General features: G+C 52.7%; 1 protein-coding gene across 6 annotated transcripts in view; it reads right to left on the bottom strand.

The window, feature by feature from the left end:
• Positions 1-6,263: 6,263 nt before the first annotated feature.
• Positions 6,264-21,725, bottom strand: part of CUX2 (cut like homeobox 2) — a 223,130-nt gene continuing 207,668 nt past the window's right edge. For 5 of the 6 annotated variants that reach the window (XM_034790835.1, XM_034790837.1, XM_034790836.1 and 2 more), the window contains 6 exons: positions 18,407-19,155; positions 16,532-16,691; positions 12,393-12,662; positions 11,457-11,645; positions 9,942-10,215; positions 7,154-7,970 (listed from right to left, as the gene is read on the bottom strand). In XM_034790835.1, the coding sequence (XP_034646726.1) occupies positions 7,154-7,970; positions 9,942-10,215; positions 11,457-11,645; positions 12,393-12,662; positions 16,532-16,691; positions 18,407-19,155 (2,459 nt within the window). Of the gene's footprint in view, positions 7,971-9,941; positions 10,216-11,456; positions 11,646-12,392; positions 12,663-16,531; positions 16,692-18,406; positions 19,156-21,725 lie in introns of all 6 variants that reach the window. The other variant, XM_034790834.1, reaches the window with a different exon arrangement.

Consider the following 21,725-nt stretch of genomic DNA (forward strand, 5'->3'; position numbering starts at 1 on the left):
TGCTTTTCCTTCAGCTTATGCCCTGACCCTGCAATTGCCTTTGGTTCAGTGGGGCACACGGGACAGCCAATAGCAGGAGAGGGATCGTTGGGGCAGAGATCATGGAGGCTGGTGGAGTCGATTGCCAGTCTGGGGAAAGCAACTGGCCACGCTTTGGTCAGTTCATAGCCTTTACTTCTGGGCCCTGTTTAGTCTCCAGTGCAAAAGAAAGGAAACAAGGCAAAGGGGATGGATCACTTGATGATTCCCTGTTCTGTTCATTCCCTCTGGGGCCCCTGGTATTGGCCCCTTTCTGAAGACAGGACACTGGGCTAGATGGACCTTTGAGCTGACCCAGTCTGGATGTTCTTATGTTCACATCATCAAGTAATATCAAGTGCCCCACCTAGCCCATGGGGCCCTGAGGCCTCCATCAGTTTACTGGGCAGGTAATTTCCCAGCCTGGAGTGTCCACAAGGCCTGCTTGCTCTCTCCCAGTCCTCATCACAGCCCCTGGAGAGCATCTTTCAGCCCTCTCTTGGGCCCAGGCATGCTCAAGTTGCTGGGCCCTTGTTTACATCTCCTAGCTAGCTTAGCTCCACTCACTTGATGCTATCCAGCTGGGACAGGCGATTCCCGGCACCTGCTTGCTGGGCTCCTCTTCAGAACAGGGCTGGCTGCTTTCCGGCCCTTCCAGGGGGCAGCCCGCCCCGTTCCAGAGCATCTTCCATTGTTCAGTTGTAAAGCATCTAGCAGCCAATCCGCGACTGGGCCTCCGGGGGCGACCTGTAACTGACAGGGCAATCGCCTTGAAAGCCCTGGTCCTATGAAGGTTATGGATGATTGTGGGAGCCGGCAGCCTGAAGCCAGGTGCTGTTGGTGGCCCACGAAGGGGGAAATGCAGCTGCAGTGGCCTTGGCGCTGTGCCTGAGAGGGTGGCAGCGCGTGTGGGAGTTATGCCAGTGTGAACAGCAGCATCCACATCAGGCGGGTAAGGCCCAGAGGCGAGCGGTGACCCAGAGCAGAAAGGCCGCTCCATGCTGAGGGGCAGACGCAGGTGGGGCTGACTCGCTGCAGGGAGGCGGGAAAGAAGCGGACCTAGGCTGCAGCCGTGCTCCAGGGAGCTTGAATGTGCCGCTGCAGCAGGAATTGCTTTGTCTCTCAGACGGCGGCGCTAGAGATGCTGCTCACTCTTCCTCCGGGGCTGTGCGTCTCCCGCTACCTCACCGCTGCAGTCTCCTGGGCGGCCAGTGTTCGTTTCCGGGTATGCGGGGGGCAGGGGGAGAATGGGGAACGAATGACCAAAGCCCCACACAAGGGAACGGCTACGCCTGCTAATCCAAAGCCTCTGCACCTCGCTTCGTCGCTTCCTTTGGGCCTCCGGCGCGCATAGCGTGAGCATGGCTGGGATTTGGCTTTGCCTGACCCTGCCCTGCCGGCTGGCCAGCAGCTGGAACATCCCGGGGCAAAACAAAGCGTGGACGTTGAAGTATAAAGATCCCCTTTGGATTCTGAATGCTGCTTTGGGTTATACGTGGGGCTCACAGCGCACCACCCAGCTGCCCCCAAAACAGTGTGGGCCTCGCTCAGCCCTGGGTGTCCCTGCTAACTCCAAACTCATTGCATTTGACTTCTCCTACAGGTGTAATGGCAGATTCAGCTTCCGGCAGCCTGTCTGGGGCCCAGGCTCACAAGTCTCTTCCCTAATATTGAATTGTCCAGCTCCCAACATGGGGCCTGGCCCTTGTCTCAAAGTCCTTTCTGCATCAACCAGCCTCTCCTTGCCTCCGCTATCCACTGCAGGAGCATCACTGGTAATTAGCTGCCTCATAAAACAGGGAACAGGCTGGCCCCGGCATGGCTGCATTAAAATAAAAAGGGCAGGGAGACAGTCTTGCAAATATTGATCTGCTGGGCTCAGCGCTGGGCGTGAGCCTGCGACTACTCACCCGCCACAGCAGGACGGTCCCTTGCCAAGGAGAAGGGGGAATGACTTCAACAGAATCAGAGCGGGGCCAAACCAAAATCCTGGATCCAGACCACTGAAACTTTATGGCTATAAAAGCCCAGAGCAAAACCGTGCCTGGATCCACACACTTCAGAGGTTTGGAGCTGGGCTTTGCTTAGCCCGAAGTGCAAGAAAGTTTTCCAGTAACTCGGCCACACCCTGGTACCATGCCCAACCCCAGTATCACTCATAGTGGTAACGTCCCTACTGCTTTACCCATGACCACGCTGGGGTAGACGGGAGACAGGCCCCAGCTCGGAATGGGCACTGAGAAGGGGAGGAAGAAGAATTGTGTCAATCCATCCAGCTTGCACTGCAAGCAAACCTAGCCCCGATTTCAGACGTGGATTGAGTGTTGCTTTTCCCGCAACCCCCTCCCCGAGTGATGCTGTAATGCTGTTCACCGCTACCCCCAAATCTGTTTTGATTGTGTAGCTACACGTTTGTCCAGCAAGAAAGAACCAGCCTATATTTTGTGGCAAGTGCTGCTTCAGTCTGAGGATCTCACGTTGCCAACACGAATTGTTGCAACAACCCAGTGAGACGATTTATCACTCCTAGGGAAACTGAGGCACACGGGGGTGACGCGACTTTCCCAATGTCACTCAGGTCGCATGGAGCAAAGCCAGTAACTGAGCCTAGGTCTCCTGGCTACCTTACAGGCCTTTCAATATTTATCTTGCTTTGCTAGATAGAAGCTGCTGATTTCTTTTTTTAAACAAAGTGCTACAGCAGAACCAGCTCAGGTCTACTGTCTAACACCGCAGCCGGAGTGTAGGGAACCCTCCCTCCCCACTGGCATCCGAAGGGTTAACTTGGTAACATTCAATTGTCCACAAAGACAGAAAAGCGGTTGCCATGGCAGCAGGGTGAGCTTTCTTGAGAAGTTGCAGATATTCATTAAAAATAAATCCTCCCCACCACGTTAGCAGCCGAACGTGCTCAAACAGCTCCACAACATATGGATTTATTAATTCATCAAAAGCAACACCCTGTCTCCTGTCGGAAGCTACAAAACAGTCGAGCGATATGAATCTGTGTAAGGTCAGCCGGCTCCTTAAAGAAACAAAGAGCCCGCAATGAAAACCAACGCTCCTTAATCCTCCGCTAAGATGCAAAGCGTTAGTCGAAGCTGAAGGCGGCCTGCCTTGGTTAGGGGCATGTTTAACACCCCAGAGACTTACCCGCAGTGGAAGCGCAGCGTGAACCACTTGCAGAAAGACGGGGCGTTGGTAGAGACGGCCCCTGGGCTCTGGATTTGGGGCGGGTTGGCTACTAGGGCTTGGTTTGTGCCATGGTAAGCTAGGGGCTGGTTGCAGAATTCAAACTCAGCTCCACAGTTGGATTTTGAACGCTGCTCCGGGTCTGGGGCTGTTTGGAGCGAGGGGTTTGGTTCAGCCCATCCCTAGCACAGCACTGGGGGAGGACTGCGCAGTATGGAGCTGAGTTGACTCTGGGAACGCGGTTCCCGGAAGGGCAGGGTGGCTGTAGCATACCCACGCTAGTTTTGATCTGGCTAGCGCACACACCAGCAGCCGCGATCATGTGGTAACACGGGCGTCAGCGCAGGCTAGCTGCCCGCGTACAGGCAGCCTGGGTCCATACGTGGCTTGTTAGCCCATGGCACCAGGCCTTCATCACTAGCCTTAGCTGCACTAGCTAGATTAAAGCGAGCACGGGTCTGCCCAGACACCCTGCTCACACCTTCATTTGCAGTGTAGACGTACCTGTCAGAGCTGCCCCTCCCACAGCGCAGAGAACAGTCCCGCATGGGGAAAACTGCTGGTTCGCCACTGGCTTTCAGGCAGTGGGCTGATGAGGTGATAAACAGAGGGAGCAGGCGCAGAGGAGAAGCCTGTTTGCTCTCCATCCCCAGGAGGATATTCTGGTGACAGCTGGCTTCGGGGCTAGTGCAAATCTTAACTCTGACATTTTTATTTAATCTGCTTTGGTCAGAAATGCTTTCAGGTCTGTGTGCTGGCAAATTCACCCTCCGCAAGAGTCACGAGTAACGCTTAGCGGGAGCACGTCTATAGCACCCTTCACCTGCACACCTCCATGCACCTCCCAAAGGAGGAGAGCATTAGTCCAGGGAAACAGAGGCACAGAAAGAGGAAGTGACTTGGCCAAGGTCACACAGAGTCAGTGGCAGAGCCAAGATGAGAATCCAGGTTAAAATCTTGGTTCAGTGAAGCCAGGGGGAGGTTTGCCACTGATTCCACTGGAGCCAGGATTTCCCCTCTGATCTCTTGACTTCTGGGCTAGTGCCCCAGCCACTGACTGATAGCGCTGCTTCCTGCTCAGAATAACAAGTACATGTAAGCGAGCAGGCGATGGTTACAGAGGGAAGAACAGTTTAAATAGACAGGCTCCACTGCCCCGAATGCAAAGGCAATGGGAGGCAGGCTGGGCCCTATCATATATCCATGGTGTGTTGTGTCATCAAGAACTAACTCCTTGCAGGTCCAGAAGCAGGGAGATGAATGGAGGGAGGAAAGGGATTGCTTAGGAACCAACTCAGAACAAAACAGACTGAAACAGCAAAGTTATTATACAACTTCTGTATTTAGTGGCTCTTTACAGAACTTGTTCCTTTTAAAATTTTTAACAAAGTTCATCAATCTCATAGAAACTTTTTAAGTACAGTACATGAGCCTAACAAAAAGTGATCAACATGTCCCACTAGCTTTTAGTACAACAGGATTTCTGTGTTCAAAAGACTAGACTAAGTGCTTCATCAAATCCCGTTCCACTAAAGCTAACAACTAGCACACTAAGAATAGTAGTCAACGTGTATGCCTCGCCCTTCGATGGCATGTTGGGGTTTGAAACCGTACAAATCGTTCCGTTAGACAAGCTCTCACTTGTTCAGACAGGGCTATGGTTGCTAAAAGATGGCAGATGGGATCCGGGCCGTCATGGAGTCAAATGGATTTGCTTTTAAAATTGGTCATTAACTACCACCCAAGTATAAAAATACCTTCTATTCCGATAAAAATGTATACAGTGGAAAAGTATTCCATGCATCGCCTCCGTGCCTGGCAGATGTGCGCTCACGACACTTCAGTCACCATTCGGTGCAGAAATTTTTAACTGGCTGCATCTGTGGAGGGAGGGAATGGGTAGGTCTTGGCATGCTGCATTCTGGTCCTTGCCAAAGGCTGTTAAAAGCCCCCGCCCAGCACTGAACAAACCAACACAATTCATTTAAACCAGTCTTCTTTGAAAGGCATTGCGTTAGCCGGGGCTTGATCCCTGGCACGGATTAAGATAGATCTTGGTCTATTCAACAGTCTTTAGCTGCGAGAATGGGGGAAAAATCCATCGCAGGGGCAATTCAACAGCACAGAGATACACGGGCAACTGATGCGGCTAAAATGCCTGGTCCGATGGCTGATAACTCAGCACGTGCCTCTGTAATGAAGGCCTGATCCAAAGCCCCCAGAAATCAGTGGTAAGACCCTGCATGCTTCAGTGAGCTCTGGACCAGGCCCGAAGGCCACAGTTCAGCGAAACACTGACGTGTAACGTCACACGCGTGCTTAGGCCTTACTGAAGTCAAAGCATGTGCTTAAAAGGGCTTTGCTGAATCAAGGCCCCGGTAGACTATCAAGGACCTCCTATCTAAGCACGGGAAGATACTGCGGGTACCAGAGGGCAAATTTGTTGTAACGGCGCCCACTGCAAAGTGGGGGTGGGGTGGAAGCAAGTGCCCCTAAGTGCTGTAGCACTGCCTTTCTACTGTCCAGGGTTTATACCCTTCACTCAGTGCGGGGCGAAGGCGGTTGGCCTTAGGCTGTAACTTCAACCAAGTGTTGCTGTAGAGAGCAGCTGAGGACCTATTTGACATGCAGAAGCCATAACATATAAAGAAAGCCATTTGCTGTCGACGGATTCAAACCTGGAGGATAATCCTCATTCCTGGCGCTCTTCCTAGAGCCCAAAATCTAGCAACATAAAGGTGCTTCTGCCTCAAACGCTGGAACTGCCTAAGGTAAAACCAAACAGATTCCGACTCCGGAGGTGAGCCAGTGGTTTATATTTTTTGAGTGCTCGCCCCCAAGCACTGGCATTGAAAGCTCCGAGTTAAGGTGTCCTGCTGGCCGACGCCCACTCACCAAAGGAGGTGATGCTCATGCATAAAAAAAAAAAATATCTTGCGATGTCATGATCATTGTTAACGTACGTTACCATCAAACCAGATACGTCAAAAGACATTTTGCACCCGTGAACCTTTCCCTTCTCCCTCCCAAAATCAGAGATATGGGTGATTTCATTTTTTTTTGTTTTTCAAACGGACAGAAAGCTTTGCCGCCAACCGCTGAAACTGTTTCGTTCATTTCGGTTTGTCACGGGTTACTCACTAGAGGAAGTGGAAGGAATTGGTTATGGACCATGCTACACCTTGTTCAGGAAGGCTATTGCAGACATTTTCTACAACATATACAACTGCACGTGACATTCTGTGTTACAAAGGGTTCAAAACATACCACCAGAACTAAATACATACTCGATGGCATCAAGGGTTTCAATTTAGAGTCTTCATGGACTATACCACAGTCTCTGGAAAGGAGAGTAGCAATGCAGTGTCTTACAGACAAATGTGGAAAAACCGCTAGTCAAAAGTTTATTAAATTTGGTCAGTCTTATAGTGCTTCTCGATGGCTTTGATCAATAAGTCTTTTTTTTTTAATCTCTTCCAGTGGCAAACTACAAGACTTCAGTGTACATTTAATGACACAACTGCTACATCATCTTGATTTTATAGCTATCTTTAATATCAAAACAGCTTAAGCTGTTAATAAATTCCAAAGGATCCTTTTATTAAAATATCTAAAAGAGGTCTATAAATATTTTTTTTTTCTAAAAGTGTTCCCAGTTTTTTTTTTCACATTTAAAACAAAGCTCAGGTTTTATTTATTTGTTGTTCCCTTTCATCAGGCGTGAAGATTCAGAAGCTACGTGCTGTTTTTCCTTCCCTTTCTTATTAACCAAATGGGTTTTTCTTTTGTCCTCAGCATGTGATGAAATTAACAAAATATATATATATTTATATATATACGCCAGTAGGGCTCCCTGTTCCATCAGCGTGCTCCAGAAAGTTTATAATTGTCACCAACGAAAGCAACCAATCAGATCCTTGTTCTTCAGCCGCTGCCCAGCCGTTCAGAATTCCCACTCCAGGGATTCCTCCCGATTAGCTGCCTTTTCTAGCCTGTGGATGATGTTGTTGAGGTTGGCCATTTTCTCGTGTCTCCGCTGGATGTTCGTGTTCAGCTTGACGCTCTGTTGTAAAGAGCCCGTATCGGCAGCAGGACTTGAACTCTGCACCTTGGCGGAGGTGGTGTTTGGCAGGGACGGAGAGATGGGAGCAGAGGAGGATGGGACTGGCGAGACGGACATCATGAGGCCCGGAGAGGAGGCAGCTGAGGGCGAGTTCAGAGAGACCTCTAGGCTGCAGCGGGAGGACTCCGAGGTGGATTTAAAGCTAATGGGGTCAGGGTGCAGCCGCTCTCCACCTTCCAATTCCTGGGGTGGATGAAGGGCAGAGCAGTCGGGAGTGCCAGCGGCGTGCGCAATGGTGTACAAAGCACTGCTCCTGGTGAGACTGGCAGTGCTTTGGGGAGCGTCCTGAGCGGCCTCCGCACAGGCGGCATCTACCTGCTCTTCTTTGAGAAGTCGGGGATGCTGGATGGAGGCCACCATGTGCTCCGTCTCCCCCTCCAGGCTGCAAGAGTCCCGGTGATTGTAACAGTCGCCCTTCTCCCCCGCCTCCATCTGCTCCTGCTTGACCCTGATCAGGGTCTCGCTCGGCCCTCTGTGCTTCGTGTCTCTGAAGTCGGGCTTCCTGTCCTCCCCCTCTGAATCCGGGCTCAGCGGGTTGGGGACTCTGTGCGAATTGCTGCTCCCACAGCTGCTCGGCTCCAGGTCTGTGTCGTTGTCTTGGGCCCCTTCCACCAGCATTTCCCGGCGCATCCGGGATCTGCAGGACAAGCACAACAGGACGGTAACAGCAGCACTGTGCACCACCAGCTGAGCCCCTTAGAGCGGGGGGTGTCACCACCTCTGAACCCCTTCTCCTCTCCATGAGCCCAGGCTGCCACGTTACTGACGGCTGGTACACACTAGAAAGTCAGGTCACCTTAGCGACGTCACTCGGGGGTGTGAGAGACGTTGTTAAGCTGACCTAAGCCCCAGCGTAGACAGACCTAGGGCTACGGAAGAATTCTTCTGTCAACCTAGCTACCGCCTCTCGGGGAGGTGAATTTACCTCAGTGACAGAAGAACCCCTCCCCTCGCTGGAGGGACCATCTACACCACAGTGCTAGAGAGGCACAGCCGTGCCACTGTAACATTTCTAGTGTACGCTGAGCGAAGGCTCCCAACTCCCCTGGACGGTTGATATTCGAGTGGGCCGCAGCACAGGGAAATGATCTGTCAACATTTGTTCAAACTTTCCCACTTGTGTCTGTCTCACAGGCTTCTAATGGACCCCCATAGGCTGCAATTATTTTCCACATGGGTTTTTTATCTGCCCGTTTTGTCACCGTTTCACTGACTGACACCTTCATGAAACACTTCGATAGCGATGTTGAGCAAAAAGTACCATGGAAAACGTTGCAAAAAAACTAAAACTTTTGGACACGTTTTCACCAACAGTTTCATTTTGGGGGGGGACAACTAAAAAACGTAGTGCAAGCAATGCTGTGCAGCTTTAGCATTAACCCCCCGGCGTGTCACCTTGGGGAGATCTAAGGCAGAGCGAGGCTACATGAACTATCCAGGATTAGATAGAAGCACCTTCGGACCAGCATAAGCGTCCAGGCGAGGGGACCAGACTGCTTTAGCTGTGCAAGGGTTTCAAAGTGATAGTGTCGGCATAAACCTGTGTGTAGACCGGCCCCTGGACGTGGGGGTGACAGAAACGCAAGCTGACCCTTTTTAAGATCCGTTGCATCTGTCTGCACCTTACTCAAGTATAATGTCTCCAGCCATTCCCACGGAGTCACTTCACCCCCCACCCCACCGGTCTGCACACCTCAGTGAGTGGGAGCCGGGGGATGATTCCTGAGGCCCTTGGAGCCCGGCCGGAGGAGCCAGGGATCTGATGCTAGCCCGTGCTATGCAGCCGGAGGCCCGTGCTAGTCATTGAGGAAGAACTGAGACTGGTGGATGTAGGAGAGCAGCCCTTTGGAGATGGAGTGGCTCCGAGTTCTGGCCTGACTGACCGTGTCCGCTCACTAACAGACTCCAGCCAGGGCCAGATGCAGCATTTGAACCTGCACAGTGCACAAATAGTGCCTTGTTCAATTCTGCAACAACAGCGGTGGGTTTGCACATTAGCCATGGGCGAGGGTCTGCAGAACCGAGCAGCAATAGCTGTCAATGCTGACACTGAATGTGCTGTCATTAGGTTTCAGAATCAACCCCCCTGTTTTAAGGGACGTGGGCTGCTCACTCCTCTCTTGGGAGCGGTTGTGGCAAGTGTCTCTCTTGGCTAGCCTGGCTGCTGGTCCAGGAACCTGCGCTGGGCTCGTGGCCACACCACGATGGTGTTAGCAATGAGAGCTGAGGTCCTACAGTGGAGGGATCCCGCTCGGTTGCGCCATCCGGGACCCGCTGTGCCCTGCATGCCGACTCCTCGCTCGGGTTTGTGAGGTCCATGGCAGTGGGGTTTTGCTTGCTGCTGTGTGATACAAGGAAACGCCACCCACTGACAACCCAGTGCCCCCACCCTTGAGCCAGGGCCAGGTATATCTCGGGAGAACCTGGTTTGTGTCTGAGCAGCAACACACAGACCTTCCTCCGGGGTCCCCTCCCACTCCCCCGGCCAACGTCTCGCCTCTGAAAACGCAACTATGGGTCTCCGAAGCTCAGAGCCTCCCGAGATCCCCACCCCGTCCCGCTCCCTGCCGAGATGGAGACGGCCCCACCCCACCCAAACCCACCATACCTGTAGTTATGGAACCAGTTGATGACCGTGTTGGTCTTGAGGTTCAGCTGGAAGGAGAGCAGCTCGATAGTCTGTTGGGACGGGTATGGCTCCAGCTGGTAGGCCTTCTTCAGGGCCTCCTTCTCTTCTGGAGCAAGGACCACCCGGGGCTTTTTGACCTGGAGAAGGCTGAGGTCCTGGGGCTGGAGGCTGGGGCTGGTGCACTCAGAGTGGGTGTTGGGAGACTCGCTGTCGGAGCTGGCACTGATCAGCCCATAGCGACGCTTCAGATAAGCTAATGGAAGAGGAGAAGATGCAGCCCATCCATGAGATGCCTTGTGCTGCCAGCACCCCTCCGCCCGTCTCTCCACTCGCTCGGCTACCACCAGGCTCTCCCAGTGGGCAGGCAATGGGGAACATGGCAACAAAGAGGCCAGGGCCATTAAACCAGCCAAACCAAACCTCTGAGGCAGCATGGACAGAAACGGCATGTGGCACAGTCCGTTCCAGAAAGCGTGCTCCCTGTTCCCTGCCGCGCAAGTGAGTGCTGCAGTGGGTCAAAGCCTCAGGTTTTCCCCTCTGGAGACCAGGGCCTGAATCTTGGGTTGCACTGGGGGAAATTCACCCTAGGAGCTGGGTTACCACTGTCAAGGATGCAGACATGACTGACCCTGAGCCTGCACTTCTCATCAATCCTTCTCTTCCGGGGCACTCACCTGCCCCACCCCCTCTCTGACCACAGCACTCTTGTCATTCCTTAGCAATGAGGAACTGTATCTCGGCAGCTTGCAATCCTGTCATTCTAAGACAATTACACGCCCCGAGAACATACCCCGATAAGGCCAGAGCAAGCACTGGAGACTGGCGAGCTACAGCCAATAGATTCTAGTGACACCTCTCCTGCACAGGGCACCTGCCAGCCCTGAAGGCTGTCAGAGCAGAGCACCATCAATACATCCTGCCCTGGTGAAATGCAGCCACCTCTAGTGTGGAGGGGATAGTCAACCAGCAACAGCATATTGCACTGTGGGGTGGGGCAGGAACGTTCTGGTCACGCCCCTGTTTGAGTGCCCGGATCGGCGCAGTCAGCCCTTCGCCACCATTCAGGAACACTGCCCGGAACACTCTTTATCTCCATGGCAAGGTCATTTGTAAGTCACCAGACTGCAATGGGCCAACTCCCAAATCCCAGGTCAGTCTCAGCAGTCCGCTGGCTGTGATGCCTGCTCGGCTGAACAGCAGAGGTTGTGAGCCCGATTCCGAAACACCTTCCCCCAGGTTTACACTGGGGGTAACGCCATTGATTTCAGTAGGGTCACTCCTGATTTAAACCAGTACGAGAGCAGAGTCAGACCCCAACTCACAGGGAATTGCCATCGATAAAGGCCAGTCCACAACTAGCTAGACACACGAGCCTGAATTTGGTGCAGCGCAGTGTCAATCCAGCGTGGCGTTCAGGGAGCGATTCCGGATTTACACCGGCCCCGGCGCGGTGCCCCCTGGCGCTGCGCTGAGCTCCCGGCCTTCGACACTCACCTTTCTTCTCCAGTTTCTTCATGTCGCGCAGCTTGTCGACGTTGTGAGGGTCGTTGAGCCAGAGCTGCATGCGGACGAAGGGCTCCCGGCCCTTCAGGCTCAGCTTGTGCCACGGCTTGGGCCTGGAGAGGAGGTCGGAAACGGAGCCCTGCGTCAGGCCCAGGATGCTCTCCCCGAACAGCCGCTGGCCTGGCAGAGGAGAAGCAGAGGGGGGTTATACCATCCGCCACCGCGGTTCAGGCCTGGAACCGGGGGTTTGGAGCTCAGCACGGTCCCTTATCGCAGCTGGACTATTCTGCCAGCACCGCTGCCTGCAAGGACGTTGTTCCTGATTATCTGAGCCAGCAGCAAAGATCCCACCGACTTCAGGGGAGCAGGAGCAGGCCCATCCCGGGGGGAATTTGGCCCGTCTGCTGCTGCTACGAAGCGGATGCTCTCACGAAGGAAGCAATGAACAGAATACTGTGCAGTGGAGATGGCTGAATCACGCTCAGCTGCCTTGCTACTGGCAGCGGGGGTGTCTTTGCCATCGGGCTGGCCTCGCCCGGGGCCTGACACTGAGGGGAGGTCTATGCTGGAGATGGAGGTGTCACTTCCAGCTCGAGCAGACAGACCCAGGCGAGCTCTCCTCGGGCCAGTGCGCTAGTTACTGATGTTGCTGCAGCTGCGCGAGGTCTGGCTCTTCGAGCTGGGAATGGCCCCTCCAGCTGGAGCATAGACCTACTCTTAGACCTGGTGAGAGGCCCAAACCGATGCACCACAATGCAGCCCCCTGGATCTGCTTCCACGACCAAACCGTGTGCCTGACCCTTCTCCCTGTGCTAGGCTGGACTGAAACCCCGGAGCCCCCCCCCCGAGCCTAGCCCGTCTCTGCAGATAAGCACACGCGCTGCTGTGGAGGTCGCGGCTAGCCAAGCGGCATCTGGAAATCAGCACCTAGATTGTTGTCCGTTAACACCTCTTTGACCTTCTTGGTGATGGAGTACGTGTCTAGTTCGGGTGACATGGCGACGATTTCCTGGATGCCCACCGGTGCTTGGCTATTGGAACACATCTTCCCACTCAGTGACGAGGCCGACCTGCTCTCCGGTTGCTGATTTTCTTTGCTGCTCTCCAGAGTTAGAGTGAGTGGCTCTGGGGGGCTTTTGTCTTGCTCCAAAGGGCTGGGCGGTGGGGAGGGGGAAGACTGGGTCTCCCCAGGGCTGGCTGTCAAACACCAGGAGACAGAAAGCATTATTATTGCCATTCACACAATCCTGTTTCCTCCTAGCTGTAGGGTTTGCCTTGGGGGTTTTAAGTTTATTCTGGTCAGCTCGGTTTGTTTGCTCATTAGCCCTGTCTGGGACAGAGGCTTCTGAATGAGCCTTTAAACCTACCTAGTCCTTGATAACATCCCAGAGCATCTTTCAACCTCAAGGATCCCAGGGATCATTTCCCGCGTCACTGAAATGCAGCCACTTCTGGGGCAAAACGCAGCAACTATTTAACAGCACCCAGCAACACTATGCACCAGAGAAGAGAATATCATCTCACTTCAAACTGCAAGGGGGCATTTAGGAAGGCAGGACGGAAGGACATTGGGTGAAATTTGGCTGGGATAGCAGGGTTAATACTCTGACTCTTGCAAAAGGTGCCGCAGGAATTTTATTAGTCATAAGCAGTTAGGACTTGAGAAACCCAGTTCTCCTCAGCAGCACACTAGCCCCAAGCACTGGGCTGGAGTCCAGAGCTCAGCCCTGACTCAGTGGCAAGAGGACAGCCTGGTGACTCACCAGCACCACTTCCTACTGCTGGCTTATTTATAGCTGCTAGGCCATGGCTTTGACTTTCAACCATGAGCTAGTCGCTTGCGCTTGGCTGCTGTCTCCTCGTCAGCCACACGCGAGACACAAGGGTCAGACTGAGCCTTAATCACCCGAATGTTCCCGGCAAACACAAGGTTTTGATTGTGGCACATGAGATACCTACAGATTTGTGGACAAAAGCCCAGTCCGTGGGCACAGCAGGCCCAACCCCAGGGCCCTGGATCCCAGAGTCCTACAACGGCAGCAGAATCGAAGCTTTCTTTCTAATACCCTTTATGTCTCTAGCCCTCTGGCTGCAAGGAAAAGCTGGAAAAGGTGGATCCAATGTGACCAATGCAGCAACGTCTGTCTGAGTCTGCTGACAGCCTTACACCCAGGTTGCAGCAACAGCCACTGCAGCCAGACAGGAAGGCATCTGGCCCCACACTTGGCAGAAGAGCCTGCGGGAGGATGCTGCCCCTTTTGTCACGGTTAGGGCCACAGCCAGCAGTCCTCTGCTTGACCGGGGGCCCCCCCATGTGTGCCTAGGATGCTGGATGGTGTTAATCTGGCCCCGGTGGTACCTTTCACGACTAGTGAAAGTTTGCGTGCGAGCATCGAGCCGAAAAATTCATAGAAATAGGAGCTCAGGTGTGTGACAGTGAACGTAATATTCACTCTGCCCTGGCCGCTGACCCTTCTCCCCTCCCCTCTAGATCTCGACTGTCTCTCCGCCATGATAGATCACAGGGGAAGACATTTAAGTGTAATTGAAACATTATTTTGAATGGGTTTATTGATAACAAAATCCTCTGTACAAATCTGTCAGTTGCCTGTGCGCGGCTGCAGACTAATCGCGCGGCACGCCGTCTTGCCAGGTCTTTCCCCCTTTCTTAACAACTGTCAACTCCAGTCAAGTCTCAGATCATCTGGGGGCAGACAGGAGTTGACCGAGAATCCCTTTCTGCAGTAAATCTCCAGCTTGCGTGTTGCATTCACCTTGGTGGGGGTGGAAGGGGGAGGAAAAAGCAAATCAATGGGAAATAAAATAAATGTGAACATTGTTTATTGTGGTGAGTTGTCGTTTGCGACACGTGCGGGCTGGAGAACAGCGGAGGGGGGAGAAATGCCATGTGTCTCTTCTTTTTTGGAAGTGGGGGAGAAATAAGGCAAAATCTTTTATACAGATCCTGTGGTGGTGGAAATAATTGAGGAGAGAAAACAACATGAGCATTCCCCACCCCCAGTTCCTTCTCTGTTCTAGGCACACAGCCAGTGGGTTTTGTTGGTGTTGGTGTTTTTTTTTTGTTTTTGTTTTTAACTAGACAACTTTCAAAACCAATTTCTGACAAAATAACATTTGAAAGCTCTGTATAACCACCTTATCTTGTCTAACAGACTAATTAAGGGGGTTGGAAATGAGTCTGATGTGTCAGAACAACGGCTGGGGAAAGATGTATGAAGGATCCTTTCCGAAAGATGACAGCGTGTGTGTGTGTTGGGGGGATATGAGTGTGCCTTGTTTTAACCTGGAGATGCAGCACTCCAATTAGAACGCAGCATGGGAGGGGTTGCGGGAGGGGGAGGCTGAGATTTATGGAATAAAGAACACAAATTCCTCCTGTGTTTAAGAATTCAAAGGCGGTCAATGCAGAGAGTGCCTGGAATAGTTGTGATGAGCAGTGTCAGCATCTCTAATGGCTCTGAGATGGGACAAGGGATTGACTGGCAAGCTCCCAGACTGGTTTGCTAATGCAGGGTGCCATGTGCCCCCGTAGGCTCTGGTGCTCACCAGCTACATTTGCTTTCTCCATTTAAACAAGCTTTGACACCTGTTCCAGCACGTGAAAGGCCAGTGAAGTCAATGGGAGGCTTTTCACTGACTTTACTAGAAGATGAATGAGGTTCATGGCAGCACACCTTGAGAGAGAGACCCCTGTGCCTTGCATCTGCATTGAGGGCTACATTTTGCTCTGAGATACATGCATGCAATTCTACAGGAGTTGTGTGTGGGTATATCTCTGTAACATGCTTGTACATTGTGGGTTGCACCCCCTGTGTTGGTGTGCCAGAGAGAGGATAATAACCTACTACCGGTGCCCCAATGGAACTCCTCTTTTAGCTCAAGTGGCACAGGTCTGTGTTGTGGTGCGACAGGTCTCAGGTTCAAACCCTGCTGAAGACCTGTGGATGGATGCTGTCAAATATCCATAGACATAAGCCCCAAAAATGTTCAGATGTTTGTTGGATCCTCTTCCTAATGACTCTGCTCTAACTACACCTTTGGCTGGAATTTTCTTAAGCACAGGCTGTTTTATGAAATGTACAGCACTGCTGGTTGCCAGTCAGGAAGTAATATTGTGAGACTGGTCTCTGCAGGGGTTCAGAACTGATTTTTCACTTCATTAGCAATTTCAAAAAAGTCGAAAAAATGTTTTTGTTTCAGATTGAAAACTAAAGAATTCCACAAATGGAAGAGTTGAAGAAAAATTTCAAGTTGAATGAAACGCTCTCTTTCAATTTTGACTTCTAAAATGTTCTGAATTTTATATTTAAAATTCAAAGATATTTTGAAACCAGAAATAATTTCAAATTTAACAAAATGTTTTGTTTAGAAAATGTTGAAAGGAAATGCTGTGATGTTTCAGAATCCTCTCTCCCACCAAATGAACAATTTGGCGAAACTGACATCAATTCACGAACCGTTTCGGTGTCACTGAATCTGCATTTTTTTCGATGAAAAAAGGTTTCCGCTGAAAAATGTCACCCAGCTCTTGTATTTTAGCACTTCTGCTATAATTTATCATTTGTATTATGGTTAGTGCCGAGAGAGGCCAGGGCCCCTTACGCTTGGCCCTCTGCAAACACCTTGCAAAGAGACAGCCGCTGCCCTGCAGATTGACCTGCCAGAATGGGAAGTGCAGATCTTATCGAGAGATTTTATCCTGCTTCTGGGTTTGGTTAAAGAGGAGAGAGCTGGAAAGTAACTGAAGTTCCCAGGTTAACACTGGAAGTTCCATGGCTTATGGTTGATAGAAGTATCAATGATCAGATTGATCGACAAGTCTAACAGGTGGACTGACCCATCTATTGATTTATCAGCTGGGTCAATCCAATGGACCAGATGAATATCGCTGGTTAGTTCAGACTACAGGTGGGCCAAACCCTCTGAATATCCCTAAACTCTGGCCAAGTTGGAACCTGGATCCCAGATATGGCTCAGGCCCGTCCCTACATACCAGATTCAAGGCGGCGGGGGCAGTCGTCAGACAAAGAGCAGCATGAACTTACCCTGTGGCGGGTTTGGTTGCTGGCTGATCCCTTGGCCAAGCTGATCCGTGAGCCACAACTGCATCCTGATAAATGGTTCCCGGCCTTTCTGGGTCAGCTTGCTCCATGGTTTGGGCCTGGACAGCATGTCACTCACGCTTCCTTGAGACAAGCCCAGCACCTAGAGCAGAGGTCACAGGGGGAGAGGTTGGGTTGCACGGTTAGCGTCCTCTTCAGGAAGATGCTTTAGTCAAACACAAGTTACTGGGCTCAGGAGAGGGGTAGCTGGGTGAAATAATGGCCTATGATACACAGGAGGATCTGGGGGTCCCTTCTGCCCTTAAACTCTATGAATCTTTGCTATTTTTCCCCACAGATTCCCCTCAGATCAACCTAGTGTTAAGTGGGAGATTCCATGCTACTGAGCATCCAAAATACTGAGGCTGGAGACCGGCCTGGTGTTCACAGCATCTCCTGGTTATGTCCCGCCCCTGGTTCAGAGCCTGTGCTGGGAACTCGCAGCCCTGGGGGAACGCGGCATGATGCTGTCTTTGTGCCCTCCTGATTGCTTCATGCCAGCATACTAGAGTCAACCCCCGGGGCTGCTCTAAGGATGGCACCCTCGCCAGGCGCCGCCGGTGGTGCCATGCACTGTGGGCGAACGCTTCCCGTTGCCAGCATGCCCCCTACGCTGGGGCTCTGCAGCGTGTGCAGGGGTTTCACAGGAAAGCCCGTGCTTGGGAAGAATTCTCCCAGGTGGCTGTGGGGCTTCTCTGACCCATGTCCGGGGGGTTGGCGGTGGAGAAAGGGAGAGAACAACAGGGGGCAGAGTCCAACCCTGCAGTTTGCACATTATCTGTGGGCATCAGGCTGTGCGCCTAGCACTGAGAGGAGGATGTGGACTGAGAGCGCCTCTAGATTCCCTTCCTCCCGGCGTGGTACCAAGCCTCACTCAAAGCGCACAGTGCCGTGAGATCAGCACGGCGGCTGGAACGGAGATGACGCCGCTCCATTAGCTGATCTCCAAAGAGAATCCCCCCCCTGGCTGGGCCCAGAAGCCCCCGGCACCCTCCAGAAGCCAGCGCCACAAGTCCCCAAAAAAGGGGGGAACTCCAACCAGAAACGGCCCCGAAGCCCTTCTGGCCACCCAACGGGGGTGCCGTGCTTCCGGCCATTCCCCTGCGAGAGGGGGGACAGGCTAGGCCGCGGCACAGCTCAGAGTTGTCTGTGGGGGATTCTGCAGGGGGCCGGGGGAAGGAGAGGGGCAGAGGAGGCAGACAGAGGCCTGTTGTTAGGAGCTGAGGGGAAGCTGTGGCTGGTGGCAGGGAGAGGACCCTGGCACAGCAGAGAGCCATTAATGGTATAGCTTGGCCCGGGCCTGGCAGCGAGGGAGACAGATGGGAAATGCCCCGGGGCAGGGAGCAGCTCAGGGAGCAGGAGACCAGTGGCACCTGCAGAGAGGGCCCCAGAGACAGGGGCTGGGCTTTTACTTGGGGACTTGACCCACCTCCCAGAGAAACTGGTTTGTATTCCCTGTCTCTTCACGGGCCCCCAGCCAGCCACCCTCCTGTCTCCAGGCCCATCGAGTGGGTTTTCTGGGGCAGATATCAGCAATAGCTAGGGGAGAGTCCATGATTCTGGGGGAAAGGGGGTATCTGTTGGACTGAGAGGTGTAACTCCTTCCCCATGGAGCTCGAGGGGTTGTGGAGATGCTGGGGGCCCTCTGGGGCTGCTAGCAGAGGAGAGCTCAGGAGCTCGGGGATGGCCAGTGGGGGAAGAAGCCGAAGTGGCTGGGACAGCCGAGAAGACCAGAGAGGGAAGCCAAACTTTAAACTGGGGCTTGCTTGGGCTTGGGGCTCCAGCCAGGCCCTGGGCCAGCCCCAGCCGGATCGGTACCTTTTCCCCGAAGATCCTCTGGCAGATTCCATTCTTGGCCAGTTTCTCCTTCACCTGCCTGGTCAGCTCCAGGGTGTCCACCTCCCTGTACATATACATCTCATACTGCTCCGGAGTCAGCGGCGGGACGGTCGGCTTGAGGGTGCGTGGGACGTATGCCGGGTAATAGGAGAGGCGGCCGGCGCTCTGCGGCTCCGCGCTGGCCCCTTCGGACTTCATCTCCACAGCCTTGTGGGGCTCGTCCTCGCCCGCAGCCAGCTCCTCCTCGCTGGGCTCCCCCCGCGGCCAGGCCCGCCCGTTGGCCAGGCTGGAGTAGCTGGAGGAGGAGGAGAGGGAGGGCGACACCGAGGTGTAGGGCCGGCTGAGCAGGCTCCTCTCCGACGCCCAGTGCTGGTCGAAGTAGGAGCCGGCGTCGCCTATCTCCGACTTGACCTTGCGGATGATGCTCTGCACGAAGGCGGCGGGGGAGAGCACCGTCAAGGGGGTCTGTGTGGAGCTGGAGCTGGTGCCCAGCGTCCCCTCCTCCTGCTTGATGTAGGCCTGGACAATGTTCTGGCTAACGGCGGCCAAGGTGGAGCGCTCCGTGGGTGGCGTGGCCACGGGCCTGCTGCCGGACTCGATCTCCAGCAGGGCCTGCTGCTGGGCCTGCATCTCCCGCCGGGCCTGCTCCAGGATGCTTTTAATGGCCTCTTCCGAGTTGCTGTTGCCGTTGGTGACCACCTGGGGAGCAGCCGAGCTCTTGGTTTCACCTGGGGACAGGGCAGACAACGCAGGAGTGAGGGGGCAGGGAAACGGAACTTCATTGGGCAACGGGCATCTCGACTTGGGGTTAGGCCCCACCGAGTCACTGGGCGCAGCACGACTGGCTGCAGGCCAAAGAAGGCCCATGGAGGTTTTAGGCCGTGTGCTAGAACTTCCCCTTCACTTCGGAGAGTATATTGGAACGAAAGGACCGGGGGCCTGGCCGGGTCGGGGAGTGCCAGCTCGCCAGGACCCAGCAGAGCCCATTCTGTACAGGAGATGGGACGACACACCAGGGACTGAACCGGGGACTTCCAGAGCTAAAAGCACGAGCTGCATAGCTTGGACTAAACGGTGCTGGAGCTGTAACAGACTCACATCCCCTCCGTCATACGCCCCTGCCAACGGCAGGGAGACAAGCTCAGCCCCTACAGGGGATGCTGATGGGGAGTCTGCGAAATGGGGACACGTTCTTTTGTAAGCAGCTCCGAGATCTACAGCAGCCCAGAGCCGCAACGTTGGACTCAGCACAGTCTAAACCAATAGGATGAGCTGTTGTAAATGCACTGCAAAGAGTGAACGGTGTCCGCATGATCCCTCCGGCAGAAACGAGCGAAGGGCTGCCGTCCCCTTCCTGGAAAAGAGCACTTGGAACAGGTGTCAATGCGCCCTTCGTGGAGAGCCAGCCCTTGAAATCCCTTATGGGCGTTCGTGTGAGGAGGAGCGGAGGATATGGCCCCTGGTTAAAATCCACGGGGGGTGGGGGGTCCCTTTAACACCACCACCAGCATGTCTGTATACAAGAGCTCTGTTTGTTAAAAATACTATTATTAATAATAAACCTGGTGCTTATATACAAATATGATTATACAGCATAGGGTATTTCAGGAGGAATCTGGGATGCTATTTCTATATCTAGAGAGACAGGGTGGGAGAGATCATATCTTTTATTGGACCAACTTGTTGGTGAAAGAGAGACAAGCTTTCAAGCTTACCCAGAGCTCTTCTGGTCTCTTTCCCCAACATAACTTGGTCCAATAAAAGATAAAAGATATGACCTCGCCCATTCTGTCTCTCTAATATCCTGGGGCCAACTTGGCTACATCATCACTCCAAACAATGGAAGCTATTTATAGATCCGTGCACCCTATATGGAAAAAACAGCTAAAAAGCATTGTAACCTGACACACTAAGGTGTCACTCACTGTCACCCTGTGCAGTGTCTTCTGCAGAGATCAAAAGTTGAACGTTCATGAGTGGAGAGGGAACAAAGCCAAGCTATTTTTGCAGGTAGCATAAAATCTTTGAAACTGCTGGGTTATGTAACTGCAACAAATGCAATCTAACGACAGCCTGCTAACACGCTGCCGAAGGACAGGGAAAGCTTTTCCATTGTATTCCCCCATTTTCATTTGCTTCAGCTTTATGAACCATTTGGGGCTGAAACTTTACACAATTACTCCGTAATGTGTCGTGAACTGGACACCCAAAAATCACTAGCCACTTTGGAAAATCTTGGCCCTAAAGTCCAGAGGGGAATTTAGAACCCCATGCAAATATTTACATAAAGAATCAAATTAATCTCTATTAATGGGATACATGGCTAAAACCACAAGAGTCAGGAAAGGCAGATGTTTCCAGGAGCAATAGGTTCTTAGCCCCATTATGCATTGTGTACACACATAGGGAACAGATTGTTACTCATTTAGTGAGAGGTAACAGATGTCTGGGGCCCTCCAGTGGAGGAGAAATCAGAAATGAGGTGTCTAGGGATACTCTGAGTGTAACTTGTTTTATTTACACACACCAGTTCTGGAACAGAGGGGAGTCAAACAGCATGCAGAGCAATCCCTTCTTTCTGAGTTCTCAGCCCATCTCAATGCCTGGTTCCCAGCGAGCAATTCTGCCTCAGGAATTGACTCCACTCAGACTTTGTCTACACTAGCACTTCTGTCGGTAAAACTTTTGTCGGTCAGGAGAGTGAAAAAAACACCTCCCTGACCAACATAAGTTTCATCGACAAAAGTGCTGGTGTGGACAATGCTATGTTGGCAGGAGAGTCTCTCCTACTGACACAGCTAACGTCGCTCGTTGGGGGTGGTTTAATTATGCCGGCCAGAGAGCACTCTCCTGCCAGCAAAGAGTGGCTACACAGGAGACCTCACAGCGGCACAGCTGTAGCGGTAGAGCTGTCCCGCTGTAAGGTCTGTAGTATAGACATAGCCTCAGAGACCAAGGCAGAGAGCAAACTCTCCTGGTGCTCCCACACCTCTCTCTCCTCTGAGCCTTGAATAATAAAACTAACATCCAGACACAGAGCATATCTTCCCAAGGCTGAACAATTGCTCGTATGCCAAGGAAAAGAACTTGGAAGACTATGTGTAACAGCGCCACCTGGGGACACTTACCATAATAACGTTTTCCAGCAAAACCAACAATATATTACACCACATGTTAACTACAAAGTCAGGAACAGAATACAATGCATAGGTGCAGCAGGGCCAAGATAGAGGGGCAGCTCCAACTTAAAATCTAGTCAGTCAGTGAAGCAGTCTGTTAAACATGGTTTCAGGTGCCA

This window comes from Trachemys scripta, chromosome 15, assembly GCF_013100865.1.
Source record: "Trachemys scripta elegans isolate TJP31775 chromosome 15, CAS_Tse_1.0, whole genome shotgun sequence".
NCBI lineage: Eukaryota > Metazoa > Chordata > Testudines > Emydidae > Trachemys > Trachemys scripta.